At 38.1% G+C, this 15,937-nt stretch overlaps 1 protein-coding gene and 1 long non-coding RNA gene across 35 annotated transcripts in view; one reads left to right on the top strand and one right to left on the bottom strand.

The window, feature by feature from the left end:
* Window positions 1-15,937, top strand: part of LOC103561905 (uncharacterized) — a 77,663-nt gene that overhangs the window by 12,562 nt on the left and 49,164 nt on the right. For 12 of the 23 annotated variants that reach the window (XR_011532704.1, XR_547564.2, XR_011532705.1 and 9 more), the window contains exons 4-5: window positions 12,422-12,491; window positions 14,009-14,066. The exons of 1 other annotated variant lie outside the window; for it this stretch is intronic. This is a non-coding gene — a long non-coding RNA (uncharacterized lncRNA). Of the gene's footprint in view, window positions 1-3,023; window positions 3,114-12,421; window positions 12,492-14,008; window positions 14,067-15,937 lie in introns of all 23 variants that reach the window. 10 more of the 23 variants (XR_011532695.1, XR_011532698.1, XR_011532699.1 and 7 more) reach the window with 3 other exon arrangements.
* Window positions 11,346-15,937, bottom strand: part of CEP128 (centrosomal protein 128) — a 381,669-nt gene continuing 377,077 nt past the window's right edge. For all 12 annotated transcript variants that reach the window (XR_011532693.1, XR_011532692.1, XR_011532691.1 and 9 more), the window contains one exon: window positions 11,346-12,483. Coding sequence is in view for 9 of the 12 variants with exons in the window: in XM_070593019.1 (XP_070449120.1) it covers window positions 12,356-12,483 (128 nt within the window). In the remaining 3 variants the exon portion in view is untranslated. The remainder of the gene's footprint in view (window positions 12,484-15,937) is intronic.

Genomic DNA, 15,937 nt, shown 5'->3' on the forward strand with positions numbered 1-15,937 from the left:
TAAGCAAAACATAACATGGAAAAAGGAGGAAGGCAGATTACGCAAGTAAAATTTTACAAAAGGTTAATTATTGAATAGATCGTTGACAGACAAGATTTGTAATTCAAAGATGGTTTGGCATCTCTTAGAATTAGCTTTGAGGTAGAAATTCAGACTATACACTGTCCACTCTTAATCCGGTGAAGAATGCCATTGTACATTTCAACAGTAGACTCACAGACTATCAGAGACAGAAGTGACCCAGAAGACCATTTAGTCCAACTCCTCAGTTAACAGCTAAGCAGCACAGGAGGTGAAATACGAGGCTCAATGTGCTATAGGCAATTAGTGGCGGAAGCAGCCAGGATTCCTCTGGAGCCAACACTCCTCCCCTTTCAGCATGCAGGATGGCCAAGTGGGACACCACAGTTTTAAATCCATCCATTTAGGTGAATGTAAATTCCAGTTAATTTTAAATACCCCAATTCCTACTTAAGCATCTAAACCTAAAAAGAATATTAGGGTGATTCTTAAAATTCTTTGGGAAGATGTAATGAATAAAAGAATATTCTTTAGTGGAAAGCAGGGAGAGTTGTAGATCTAGGAGTTGCTACTTTTAAAACCTGACTAAAATTCTGGTATTGTTGTATCCTGTCAAACAGGAACAAAAATTAAATATTGTCTTGGTGGGAGATCAGCTTTTTAAAGGGAAAGTGCTGGTCTTCTTCATGCAGAGTGGAATTGAAAGGATCTTTAGGGGCTGGCCCTGTGGTTGAGTGGTTAAGTTCATGTGCTGCACTTCGGCAGCCCAGGGTTTTACTGGTTTGGATCCTGGGCACAGACCTAGCACCACTTATCGAGCCACACTGAGGCAGCATCCCACATAGCACAACTACAAGGACCTACAAGTAGAATATACAACTATGTAGTGGGGGGCTTTGAGGGGAAGAGGGGGAGGGGAAGGAGGAGGAAGAGAAGGAGAAAAGATGGCAAAAGATGTTAGCTCAGGTGTCAATCTTTTAAAAAAAAAAGGGTCTTTTTTTTTTTTTCCTTAGATTGCATTCATTCACCAAATATTTGCTGAGTACCATACAGCTATAATAACAGGAATCCTACTTTCCTTGCACATTTCACAGTGTTCATTACAGTGCTGGGCTTTAGGTAGTCATTGATGGATTGGTGGTGCCTTCTCCTATGTTCAGTATATTAAATGACTGCAGGACAAAGCCACTGAGGTTATGTCAACTGCTAATGATGACTTCCTATGGAGGTGGAAGGAAATGGCTCGTGACTATTCCCATGCTTTTCTTGTCCAGAACCATGCAGCATAGTATGCACTTCCTTAGTTATAATATCATCAGTAATGTGAAGTCCAAAGGCTTAAAATTTCTTTCATTGTGCATGCATCAGAAGTTTATAATCAATAGCACTATCTCTTATCAGGCTGACAAGCATCAGGCTGTGTGATGCTACCCATACTAAAAAAATTGCACCATCTAGCTCTATCATAGTATATAGCTAGATCATAGGGCCTAGGAAGCTTTGTTAATATGAGTTATAAGACATATGAAAAGCACATTATTCATGACTTCAGCAACTCTAGATTATTGCAAACATAACAAAAGAGCTGAAAATGCCAGACCTTGGGAAGCTCAAACTTTTTGACCTAAAACTTCAAAATATGCCAAACATCATTTTGGTAGAAAGAGTTGTAGATTGCAATACCAATATGGAGAGAGAGGAGATACTAAAGGTAAAGACAAAGAAGGACGGAAGTACACAACTCTAAGAGATTTTTTACAGTAGACACTTAGCTCAAGTCAGCACATAAACTACTAACTGACAAGAAATTGGCATTTGAACTAAGCAAGGGTCTTAAGCCAAATGTCCTGAAATAAAGGAATGCTGGTGGGATGAATAGGCAATGAAGCCACAATCAGCCACAAAATAGCTGGCTATTAGCAGGCCTGTGAGGCCCAGCAAAAATCTCCCCACCATATTGCATAGGGCGTGGAGCAAAACTTCCTGAAAATGATATTGAAAAGTCAACAATCATGAAGCAACTGATGTTAACTCATCCATGGGTCCCTCCACTTTCCCTAAAATACCACATTGCAAAGTCAACTTTGGATTTAAGGGATCAATATTACAATCTCAAGGATTTTGCTCCACGTTAACCATCCAGTGAAAAAGTCTTGGTGAACTGTGGGGTGATGACAGGAATCTACAAAAATCCACAAATATGATGACCAACACATAATCAGGCCTCAATTGTACACAAACACAATGGAGACAGTATATGCAATGATAATTTACTGATATCCATTATGAGAAAATCAGTACATTTCATGCTCAGTACATTAGTTGCTAATATTTGTGACATAGAGCTGTTAACTGAGCTGTTAACTGACAGGTATGGTTTTCATGCCATACATGGCACTGAAGGCATGGTTTAAATCCTTAGGCTGAAATTCCAAGAACAATACTGTGATTTGAATTTTCATGAATGCAATCAGACAACTCATCTGTTAAGGGCTGAAAGACTGCAAATTTGGCTATTGAGATCAGTTAATAAACACCTTGCTCACTGTAGTAGCGAGGCATGGTTGAGAGTGTAGGTGTGGTTAGCTCAGCCAGCGAATGTATTTTCAACATTTAAAATAGGCCAGCTACTGTGACAGGCAAAACACAGTGCCTTTCTTCAAAGCGCTTACTACCTAGCGAAGCATCTTGCAATTTTAAAATACAGTAATTATATTTAGAGCATGTATACATAATGCATCAGATAAAGATGTTTGCTAGGTACCATTGGTTGCATTCAGCAATTTACTATGTAGCTTTCAAAGATTCTTATTGTGGATACAATATTGATTGGAAGAGGTAAGAAGATGTTCAACTTATCATGACATCAAAACAGTAACAAAAAACCTAAATCTTGGTTCCTATTACATACATTTTTCTATGTTAGGCCTTTGGCTAATAATTAACTCAATGCATTGCCAATATTAAAGTGGTGATGATTTACTTTGCTCTGACTTCTCAAGTCCTACCTGGATTCCAAATATTATCAAATGGCTCTTCACACAAGTTATGGGTAACTCGGGAATTGGCTCCCATGATACTACCAGCAAAAGGTAAGTAATTATTCTGTTGGTAAAAGACAGTGTTGCTTTTGTACAATTGAGCAAACATTTGTACAAAGTCGTGATGTTGAGATGAGTACCAAAATAAACATGGATCTCATTTTGGTGCTTGCCACTTTGATGAACATTCGTTATCACATTAGGAAAGTTGGTAGGTTTCAAATGTGTTGTCTGCACATGTAGAAGGACAAAAGAAGATTCCTTACACATCCATGCTTTCAACATATAACACCTGGGTTACAGGCCCCAGAAGATTTTAACTTATCCTCCTTTAGATGCCTACTTTGTTGCCAGTTCACTTGTAATCACTCTCTGAGCAGAGCAATAAACACTAAATATTTAAGGGTAATGAAAATTTAGCCTTAACATCAACTTGCATGAATACTGCATGAGAAAGTTTTTCTTTAGCTGCTCTGTGGTACCAGTGTCTGCGACTGTACATTCCACTGAGAAATATAGAGTCCCAAAGGGTAAAATTAAGGATAGAGAACATATGACCTCAGTCACGGGCGTCAGGATAAGAAATGCATAACACATGATCACAACTCAAAAGATGTGATCTCAAGGTTACTGCAGACAGAGGATGGCAGCTGTTCAGTTGGACATCTGGATCTCAGTGGCTCCAGAACTGGATTGTTCTCACATGAGATCTGTCTATGAGCAGCTCAGCCCATCTTCAGTAATGGTTCTGAGAATTTGAGTGTAATCTTCATGTAGTGCCCAAGTAATGATACATTTTCACATACACACAACATCTTTGTTTCTGGAAAGTAAAGGTTGCCCAAAAGCAAAATATTAAAACAAGAAGGATCATTTTTGGGTTGCATACAACCCAAACTGTCCAAACTGATCCTTCACCTTCAGTGTTTACACGCAAAAGAAAGCAAAGATAATGTAAAGGTCTTGGGTGTCTTCCCGTATTATCTGATATTATCTAAATACATATAACAACTTTTTACCTGTTTTAAAAGTTCAGTTTCATTCCCTTTTCTGAGAAGAGCAATAAACAGCAAAATGTTGATGGGCATATGCAAGTCTAGTTTAGTATGGAAGTCTAGATGTACCAATTTCAAATGGTGTATTATATAACTATTGTAATTGGTACCTAGGAATTATGAAGTATATGCATATTTGAACATATATATCCAGCTAATCAACTTTTTCAGTGCACCAAATGAAGAAATTATGTTTAAATTCTTAAAAAATACAAGGTTAAGATTGGTAATATTTACTGAAGACTTTTTTAGCGAATTAAACAAGACATAATAGGTTCACATTAATTGATGAATGAATAAATAAATGGATAGACAATTGAATTAATGGAAATAATGCTTTCTTTGGTGAAGGGCCACAAGTGCTGAGTAACTTATGAATGTAAGTTTGTTGTTGACATAGTCCCTGTTCAACACTGGGAAATTTTTCCAAAGCAGATAGCAGCTTTTAATAAAATGCATTTGTATATTCATGTAGGCTGGTTTTTCTTAATTATCCATATAACCCTTTGGTACAAATTCCAAACCACAAAATAATTGAAGATATTTTAAACACAGTTTCAGGGGTTATGCTGTGTGCTCAATTGACTTGATATTGTTATTTATGCAAGACCTACATTTCAGTACTTTTATTGCAGCGATTGACTGGGCAGGGAGGTGTCCTTAGCAAAGACTCTGAATGGGGCCTGTCGCATTGTGTTGCTTAGTGAATAACCACTCTTCTAGAAAAAACACACTTTCTTTAATGTGTGACATAGTGTAATATTTAAACCAAGTGTTCAGAAATTGAGAGATGTTCTTGAAAAGATTTAGTTGAGATACTTTAGAATTGGAGAATTTTGTATAGATTTTGATTTAGTCCAGTCCTAAGCAAATAAGGGGAAGGGGAAACAACTTAATTACAAACCAATATTTCAAATTATCAATTATTTATAATGGAGGGTACAAAATGTAAGATAAAAGGCCAAGAGAAATTATATACGGGCACTAATGGTCAGCCTTTCAAGGACAAAGAAGTGGAAAGATACAATAAATCCCTGATCTCCTTTGTAGACAGTGAGGAAAAGCTGGATGAGACTTAAATGTTCAGGGGTCATCAAATCAAAATCTTTCTTAAGATGACAACGTCAGAGTCTGGAAATGTTACTCTGAAACATAGTGGACGACTGCGAGCCACTGTTATAGACAGGAAAAAATGAAATTGCACGTGAAATGGTAACAGAACCAATGCCCCAAATCAGGTTACTCCCAAGTACCTGAGACAGAGAAAAAACAGGATTAGAACTCAGCCCTAAGGAAGTTCATATGCTTTTGATAATCAAATACCATTTCTACTCTTCAAAGCAGAGAGAAGAGCCGTATCTGTAGGTCCTGATTTAATAGGATGCCTTGATGATAATCGTGATGACTGAGTGAGGGTTCTGGTTAACAGAAGTCTGCTAGGCAGAGCTGGTGGGGAAGTGACCTCTAGTAGTGAAATCAAGCATCTTTGGAAGCTGTTTCAGGTCCTTCACCTGGGTAACCCTTGGGAATGGGAGTCATAGCTTGGACACCTGGGAAAGTACATGATATTGGAAACCAAATTTTAGAAGGGTACCGTTGTATATCACCTGGAAAAGAAACGATGTTCTTGTTTTTGTTTTGGGATAGAGACTAAAACTCAGAGAAGGCTATAATCAAATGAACTTTTAAGGCATGGCTCTTGAATCGGAGCATTCATCAGAATCATCTGGAGGACTTGTTACAACACAGATTGCTGGCCCCACCCCCAGTTTCTGAATCACTAGGTCTGGGGATGGCCAGAGAATTTGTAGTTAACCAGCTCCCAGGTATTGCTGCAGCTGCTGTTGGTTTGGGGACCACACTTTGAGAACCAGTGCTTTAAGGAATATCAAACAAAAGGATATGTATCTTCCTCCCAGAAAACTGTCATTTGTTCTCAATGGAATCTAATCAGTAGGTTTACATGCAGTTAAAATTTAAAAATGAGCAATGACCACCACCGTTAATCTGGAACAGTCAAACTAACCGCACAAAAGACTTCTCCAATGGAAAAAATGGGAAACTCTTTCCACGGTACACATTGGCTTTATTGACTGTGGTCTTAGTCAAAGCACAGAATGAACCTTGGCCAGCAGCATGAGGTCTCTCGAGCTTGCAGCTGTTGGGAGCAGGCTGCTCTGCCAGTGACTCTGGGCAGGAAGTGCCTTGTTAGAACTGATGTATCTATTTTATTCAGCTCAGGGAAAAAAAAAAAGACAAAAATCCTTAGGTTTCTCCAAACTTCTTTTAACAGCCCAACCTCCCCAAAGCCACCATGTTAGATGGCTTTGCTGCCATGGCTGCTTGACTCCTGGTAACTGACAGCTTGAGGGTCAGTATGATGCGAAGTTTTAAAAATGCTAAGCCATAAATCAAGCCTGTTATCTTCACTCACGGTGGGCTTAATGATAGCATAAATAAAATGAAAATCCAAAATGACAGACAAGCACAGGGCCCTCAGACTGAAAAATATCTGAAAGGAGTCTACTTTGCATCGAGATCCAAACTGTCAGCAAGCACTCATTAAGAATGAGTGCAACATTCATCAGAAATACGACTTGACGGTGCACAAGTTCGACAGGACTTGTCACAATGCTGCTTCCCAGGGCCCTGCATCAGATAGAGGATGGAGTGCTACTGCAGTTGTTTCTTTCAAGCAAACAGTCTAAAGTGTGTGTTGTTGAAGGCAACCCAGCTTCCTCTGTGTTCATATCATCTTACAGAACTCCTGCCATCCTTCACTCCCTTATCCAGCTAAGCGCTCAGCAACAATGGACAAACAAAATCTAAACTAGCATTACCACTACCCTAGGGATAACACTGAATAAGAGTTATGCAGTATGATCTGATAATCGCTGGCTTCAAGAACTGAAAAGAAAAAAAAGCTTGTAAAGGAGATGTATTAGAAATTTAGATTTTAATGCAAAGTGACACATTTTGGGAATTGCTCTTTTGGCTTTAAGGCAAAGAAGGTGATATAGATTCTCTTGAAATATGAAGTACATATAAAGATGGCACTAAAAAATAGCCGTGCACCTTCACACAAGGATGAAGAGTAACCATGTTGTTTTACCAACAGAAGACTTTCACACCTGGTTAGAGGCCGGCCCGCATCATGAGAAAAGTAACGTGTTTCATGTATTAATCCTACTAACTCTACAGTCGCCATCATCCTGATGTCTTGGCGTACATGCACAGGTCAAGTGAGCACGACTCCAGTCCACAGCCTGGCCCAAATAAAAGACACAAAATTGCTTCCAAAGATCCTTGAGGAAATGATTATGGATGCCAGAGAAAGAAATGCAAGAGAGACACTTCCAATTGAAATATAGTATTTCAACAACAAAGAGAGATGCACTATCTTGAAGTACATGTTTTTACATTTTGGCCAAGTGTTTTGGGCTTTTAAAAGCCATTTGAACTCCTCATGGCTTCAGTGACTCAAAAATACACCTGACTGTAAATTGAAAAATTTCTAAGAAAAAAACAAAAGGAAACTGTAATTTTATGGAAAACTTGATACTGTAAAAGTTAGACTTGTCCTTTTCTTTTAAAAAAAAGTATGATTTTAAGAAAATATTAAATCAGAATTTAAAGGAGACTGTCAATTAGTGACTAACTAATGAGCATATAATATACTCCTTTCCCTCAGAATAAGATATTTTCTTACTTTTAAATTATAACATCTGAACTGTTGGTAGTTTAATATCCACTAATTTTGTTTAAAAAAATATTGCTTCGAGCCAGTATTCTGATCTGTTATTTCCAGTAAAGTATACAGCTAAGATGACACAGAGGTCGAATATTTAAGGATAAATTTTAACTTTCATTTTCATTTAAATAATGCCAGTCAAAATGCTTTAGTGAAGAATGAAAAATTAAAGTGTGCCAAGTCATGGGGATCTATGGAGAGATGACAGAAGACAGTCTGGGCATGAAAGTCCAGCATCTGACAGTTTGAGAAACCAGTGCATTTATTCTAGGGAATAGCAATTGTGAACTCCAATTTCTTAAAACATAGCAAGTTATTGTTATAATTATTATTCTATTGTGATAAATGTTGTATGGCTCTATTTTGACTATAGTAACATTTTTTTTTTCACCTTCCTGCCTATATGCTCAAAGCCACAAGGTTCTACATGTTGAAAGGTAGAGGTCATCAGATTATACATTGTTTCAACTATCCTCTTGAAAGGGAACTAACATGCTGCTATGTTTAGAAATCTACTATATTCCCTCAGAGGGCAAGGCAGCAAGTGCACATCCAGAGTTGTCACATGGCTTTGTACCACATCAGAGTCAAGCTGTGTTATGGAAGAAAAGATAATACCCAGCCACAGAAGTATTCCTAGGGTTTCAACCATGTGAGTAGTCAAACTGGCTGGTCCTGAAAGAAATGCAGGTGCTACAAACCCCAGTCTGCCCCTTTATTGAGGGCTGTTGAGTTACTAGACTTCAGAGATCAACAGTAGGCGTGCACCTGGTAGAACACTAAGAGTGACTTGGGTGGGGTAAAGATTTAGGTAGGTTGTGGGTATAGGCATGGATAGAGCAGAAGAGGCTAAAATGGGGGCAGATGAGGTTAGAACTTGAAAGTTGGGCTGGTTTCACCAGAGCAGAGCAGCTTGGTTTACTTTGTTACTAATCAAAAGCAAGGGAGACTTCCCTGCAATTTGTCTGGGGGCTTGGAATCTAAGGTTCTACTTCTAGATGTAAGCATTTCTTCTAGCCTTAAATTAGATGTGTCGTGTTTTGTACGGAAATGAAACGAAATGGAATCTTTGATGGTTTAAATTTCTTTTCTCAAATAGGGATAAGCTGATATGTTTTCATTGCTAAACATTTGAGAACTTAAAAGTTGAAAGATGTAACTATTTTTATATCATACTTTGGTGCACGAAATGCCTTTATATACAAACTTTCTCAAATTCTCTTTCCAGCTTAAGGTTCATGGTTTAGTTTTGATCCAAGAAAACCAGATACTTTCGTGAGGACAGCTTCCTCATTTGAAGGCCATGAAAATCACAAATTTTCTGTTTCGTTTTGTTTTAAACTGAGAGAAAATACTGGGACAGTTGGTTTGAGGAGGGGGTGTAAGAATCTTGGAAAAGGAGTAACTTCCTTAATGATCATTCATATTCTTGACTACCATATGATGTGTAGTTGGGTTCATAATACAAATCCTGAGTAAAACAAATTGAGATATTTACCCCTTCTAAAAAGGGGTTTGCTAAGTAAATATACTATCTAATTATATATACGAACTTGGTCTCACTTAAAATAATATTTGTTAACTATAAGATTCAATACAGATTAGAGAAAATGTAACAATTACTGTGACTCTAAATACACTTTACATACCACTGACTTGAGCCTCAAAATGGAAAATGCATTTAACATAGTTGAAATGAGAACAAAAAGAAAAATAGGCTTGTTTTCTTAGCTAAGTAGCTAGGCACTTTCTCTCCATGTAACCTTTAAATCCAAATGCCCTATGTACACTATTTTGTTAAGCTATAGATTTTATCTCCTTATTAGTAAAAATGTGTAAACTATCACAATAAGAAAATAAGTTGGGTTCTGGGAAACTGGATGCATAAGATGTTATATAACCAACTAGTTTCCAACCTTCAAATCAGACACAAGCGAAGGAAATAATAATGACCTGAGCCAATGGGAAAAACATCAAGCCAGATTTCTCCCAGCTGTGTTTCTCGCCTCTGTGGCCTTCAGTAACTTCAATGGAAGTTTAGTGTGTTTAGGGAGAAAGATGGCCAGAAGAATCAAAATTATTAAACCAAAAAGGTCAATATTCAAATTAAGTCTTGGACCAGGCCCACCGCAAGAATAAGGTTTATCCCTTCCAATGTCCTAGTGCTATAAGCAATATGGCTGACCGGCCACAACTCAAATGGGGCTGATATCACATGCTATCCTGCCAAAAGGGTGAGTAAAGGAAAAACAGTTGCTGGCTTTAATATGAACAAATCAAACTATTAGTGTTCCTTAGCATTCCTCCTGATTTCCAACTCAAGCTTATGGTGACTGCAAGAGATAGGAAAAATCCTCAGAGGACACAAGTCCTTGGATTTAATTCCATATACACAGAGGGCCAAGGAATTTTGACAAAATTGTTGCTCACAAAAAGTTGACTTTGCCTTTGAAGTTCTTGTGTGTTCCATATTTAAAGTCCGACACCTTCATTCATCCAACAGTAGCATAGGGCTTTCAATAATATGATATAATGGTCTTGTTTTTTTTCAGATTTAAAAAAGGTCTTTCATAAGATTCTTCTCCATTCTGTTATAAAACCATCAGCTAATATGTTTTCAAGGGTTTGCCAAGTAAATAATCTGAGTTACCTTAAACTTTCATGTCTTACTGGCCTGATGTAATTTTCTAATGACCACAGATGTGCTAAAAATGGTTTAGATTAGTTCCTATTAAATAGAATGGACTGTATGAAGTTCCTACTAACACACTAAAGGAAAGGCTGTTAAACTAACCTTTATCTGTAGGATTTAAGTCATTTAGATCCAAAGAAATAAAATATTATGGTGTTGGTCAAAACATCAATGCAAATACTGACATAATTTCTCAATACCCCAAACATTACTATAGAGTGATATAGGTCATGTGGAACACCAGGATTGTGAGCCGCTCCTTCATACAGGGCTACTCTCACTAAAACCTCATAGAGCTCATTAGCACATTAACAGCTTGAAGTCCTGAGGTTAGACAAAACCAAACCAAACCTGTTTAATGTTGTCTAATCCACAATTTCTACTAGCCTGAACACGTCACTTCTTTTTCATGTAATTCCTAATGCCGAACACACTTTTGGACATGCACACCTGTTTTTTCCTGTCTCTTTTTTCCTGCCTAGCACACTGACTGGCCTATAGTAGGAACTCATAAAAGGTAATTGGAATGAACAAATGATAAAACACATGGCTGTACTCTCAGAGGTTATGTCGACTGCTATTATGTAATTTTTTGATATAAAACATCTCCTTCTTCTGTAGTAACAGTTGCATTCAAATTCAGAGAAATAGAGTGCCATTTCTTCTGCTGCACTTTCAAAATATGGTAAGTTAGGAAAACATATCTTGAGTGGTAATAGAAGCATCTTTATGAAATATGAGAAATCCAACAAGCAAATATACTTTAACAAAGACAAAATGTAATGCACATTATGAAGGTATTGTTTTATTGTCCTTGTCCCTGTGCAGGATATTTCCATCATGGCCAGTGGGATTCAGTTTCTGGATGTTTACTATAATCTAGCATTTAATAGAAATCTTTCTCCACTGGTAGATCAGCATGTAGAGGATAAGTTCTTAAAGACACTGATGCTGAGAAAGGCTAAAATGCTCAAAGTAGATCGATAGTATCAACTTATACAAGAACTCTTGCAGAGTAAATCTCACGGACACAGGAGTTTGGTAGTATGATTTTGATCAGAGTGAAGCAAAGATGATGCAGGATATGACTGAAGTAACCACAGTGGGACATTTGGCCACAAAAAGACAAATAAATAAATTGTGCTATGAATTCTTTACCATGCTCTACAATTCAGATAGCATTTGTAAATCCTTTATTGATGTAAAAAATGGATGATTGGAAATAATTTTAAGATACTACAGGTAGTAATAAACTGCTGAGATGATGGATGTAACAATCCTGAGCATTTATAAAGTGGACTGTCTAATATTATATGTGCATATCTCCATGACATGTTACAACACATGATAATTTAGGGAGAAAGCATTTTAAAAAAATCAGTGGTACATAAACACTCTCTGACTCTAAAGTGCTGGTAACTTCTGCCTCAGGGGGAACTCATTTTCCTCCTTTCTAGAAAGCCAGTAATTTTTGAAAGACCTCAATTATAAATCCAAATTTTGGTTGGAAAAATGTGACTGACCACCCCTGAAAAAGGAAAATGCAAAGTGAAAAATATCACTCTTTCTCTGCTGGTGTTAAGTTGTCAGTAAGTTAGCTGCATGTCCTTCATGAGCTGATATTACTTTGATTGTTTTAACTTATATCATTTACAAAGACCAACTGTATTGTTATTTTAGTCCATATTTGGCAACGCTGAAGAGCAGAAGCTTCGGATATGGCTGATAGATAATCTGGGCCAAATTGCAGCAAGGATAGGCTATTATTTGTAAAACATTCACGTAAAGCAATTAATTACATTTTGCTTTTTTTGCTTTCGTATTCCTCCGTTTTGGATTGTGGACTTGTTCCATCCGTCAGTAAACTTGTGGCATCTTCCTTGATCGAAGGGGAATCTGGAGCAACAGTTCTTTTGGTAAATGCTGCCAAGGTAAGAGAAAAGAGAAAAATAAACCTAGATGAATATAATCCCTGGGTTGACAAAATTGTAAGTAATCACTGTGTTTGATCCAGTTTTCTGTAAACTTTACATGGACCATCATGTAGGAATAAACATAATCAGTGTCGTATATTTTCAGCAACACATCTATAATTTAATTTTTATTTTTTGGGGGGGATTTGAAGAGTATGTGAGAGTGGAAGAGGTGTGCTTGGTCATATATAATGGTAGAAAGCACACACAGAATTCTGGAAGGAGAAATCTTAAGGGTCTTCTCTTTACAGAATCTTTTGTTATGCAAAAGGAAACTGGGGCCAGATCTGGAACCTAGGTTTACTGTTCTACTACTTCTAACCTCTCTGCTGAGCTCCAGACATCTATATCCAGCTATCTATGTGAAATCTTTCCACCCGATTTCTAATGTCTGATACCTGCCCATCCCTTACTCTTCTCCATCTTAGAAAATGACATATTCATCCACCCAGTTTCTCAAACCTTGGTTCTTTCCTTCCTTTGTCCAACCTGCTCCACCCATCCAATTTAAGAGTAAGTTCTCATGATTCTACTTCCCAAATTCACCTAAGGCATTCTGCTTCACACTATCTCCTCTACCATCACCCCAGTCCAAGCCACCATTGTCTTTTTTTGTTTTCCTCTTGCCCCCCCCCGCTTCTCCACACCACAACCAGAATTATCTTTCTAGAAGGTAAATCGGATGATGTTACTCTCCTGCATAACCCCCTCACCCCCATCCCACCAATGGCTTCCCAGTGAACTTGGAATAAAGTCCAAACATCTGACTGTGGCTGAAAAGGCTCCATTGGGACCTCATCTCCTATGCTCGCTCTCTCTCTCACTCATTCTCTCACTCATTCACTCTTACTCACCCTCTCACTCATTCATTCTCACCCTCTCACTAATTTACTCTCACCCTCTCACTCACTCTCACTCTCTCACTCATTCACTCTCACTCTCTCACTCATTCACTCTCACTCTCTCACTCATTCACACTCACTCTCACTCATTCACTCTCCCTCTCTCACTTTCACTCACTCTCTCTCATTCACTATCACTCACTTTCTCACTCACTGTCTTACTCATTCACTCACTCACTCTCACTCATTCACTCTTACTTACTTTCTCATTCATTCTCACCATCTCACTCTCTCTCACTCATCCACTCTCACTCATTCATTCACTCTCACTCATTCTCTTACTCATTAATACTCTCACTTATTCACTCTCACTCACTCTCATTCATTATCACTCACTCTTATTCATTCTCTCACTCACTCGCTCTCTTACTCATTCACGCTCACTCAGTCTCTTACTCATTTATTCTCACTCACTCAGTCTCTTACTCATTTATTCTCACTCACTCACTCACTGTTCCATCTCTCTAAAAGACCATACCACTTTCTTCTCTGGGGCCTTTGCACTTACTGCTCCTTGTATCAGGACATCTCTTCCTACCCAATTTTAACTCAGCTGGTTCTTCTTGCATTCAGGTTTCAGCTCATTTGTAACCTCCTCAGAAAGGCATCTACAGTAGCAGTCCTGTTCCAGGTACCTTTTATCATTTCACCTTTATAGCACCAATCACCATTTTAAATTATTTGTTTACTTGCTTACCACTTGTTTTCCATGACATGACGTGACCTATTCTATCTTGCTCATTACTGTTTCCTCCAGAGCCAAACAGACAGTCTTGTGCATAGCCTCTTAGCAAATACTGCTTGAACAAGTGAACATACTTGGGGGATTTTAAGACAGAGTCAATTGGGGATTTTCTAGCTGCTTTCTAGAAAGTGTCTAGAGAGTACCTTGTCAAATTGCAACAATCAGAACTCAATTATTTAAAATTATCTGGCACCTAATTGGTCAGTGAAAAGAGAGTCAAAAAAGAAATCACGGGGGCCAGCCCCGTGGCTGAGTGGTTAAGTTGGCGCGCTCCACTTCAGCGGCCCAGGGTTTTGCCGGTTCGGATCCTGGGCACTGACATGGCACCACACATCGGGCCACGTTGAGGCGGCATCCCACATGCCACAACTAGAAGGACCCACAACTAAAAGTATACAACTATCTACTGAGGGGATTTGGGGAGAAAAACCAAAAAAAAAAAAGATTGGCAAGTTGTTAGCTCAGGTGCCAATCTTTAAAAAAAAAAAAAAAGAAATCACTATCACATAAAATGAACCTATACAATGGAGAGACAGAAAGGTTGTGGGTTCATGGAATAAATAAATCCTTTCACGGACAAGAAACTTTTTTTTTTTTACCTATCAGTACCTCAATGTTTTTGTTTTTGTTTTGCAGGGAAGGATTCGCCCTGAGCTAATAATCTTTTGCCAGTCTTTCTCCTTTTTTTCTCCTCAAAGCCCCAGTACATGGTTGTATAACCTAGTTATAATCCCTTCTAGTTCTTCTATGTGGGGCACCACCACATCAAGGCAAGAGACAGACTTGTGGTGGTGTTCTGCGACCAGGAAATGAACCCAGGCCACTGAAGCAGTGAGAGCGCTGAACCACAGGGCTGGCTCCCCAATGTTTTTATTGCCATAAATCTTTGGCATTTTATTCTACAATTTTGAGGACAGACTACATATGAAGCATCTATTCACAGTTAGCCAGGTGAACCCTAAGTATAACACAGAAGTGAAAAGAGTGTGCTATTCTTGCCGTTGGTAAATTATTTTTCATCCGAGGGACTTAAACTCCTTCTAAAGGCACCTCAAAACACAAATTGAGAATACTAACTTTTCTTTTAATAGCAATGTAAACTGAGGTGAGGAAGTGAAATAAAGTTCTTTTTAGTAACGTTCATTGATTTGCTTTTCTGAAAATATCAAGTTAAATTTACATGTAAAATTCACTTCCAGCTCCCATAATAATCCTTAGATAACACCTTTGCGCCCATGAAAAATCACAGTCCTTTCTTTTTGGGATTACGTATTCATTTATTTTAATAAACACTATTTACAACAGTTTTAGAATTACAGAAAATTTGCAATCTGCATTTATTTTTAAAATTTAGTTTAGAGATACCAACTCCACAAACATTAAGCATTTTAATCTCAAAGGACTCGAGATTTCGAGAAGTCATCAGATTACTACAGACCTCACTCAGTTCCAGTCTGGTCCCGGCCCCAGGAGTGAAGGCCCTGTCCTGGAGTTGTGTTCCTTTAGCCTAAAAGGAGCTATACATGGAGACTAGTGGTCAGTCAGTACTTATAAAAAGTAAAAATGACAGTTTCAAAAGCTGGCATTATGAGTTTCTCTTACTAAGCCCCCACTGTCTACAAGCTGAAGGTAATGGAATCCAAGACTTCTAAAAGAGTGTCCTGAACCACGGCCATAACTTCTAGCCAGCCAGGATAAATTTGGTAGTAATCATGGCTCTAAATAATGGATTTCTGTGTTTCTATTTCCAATGGTAA

The sequence above is a fragment of the Equus przewalskii genome, chromosome 25, assembly GCF_037783145.1.
Source record: "Equus przewalskii isolate Varuska chromosome 25, EquPr2, whole genome shotgun sequence".
In the NCBI taxonomy this organism is placed as follows: domain Eukaryota; kingdom Metazoa; phylum Chordata; class Mammalia; order Perissodactyla; family Equidae; genus Equus; species Equus przewalskii.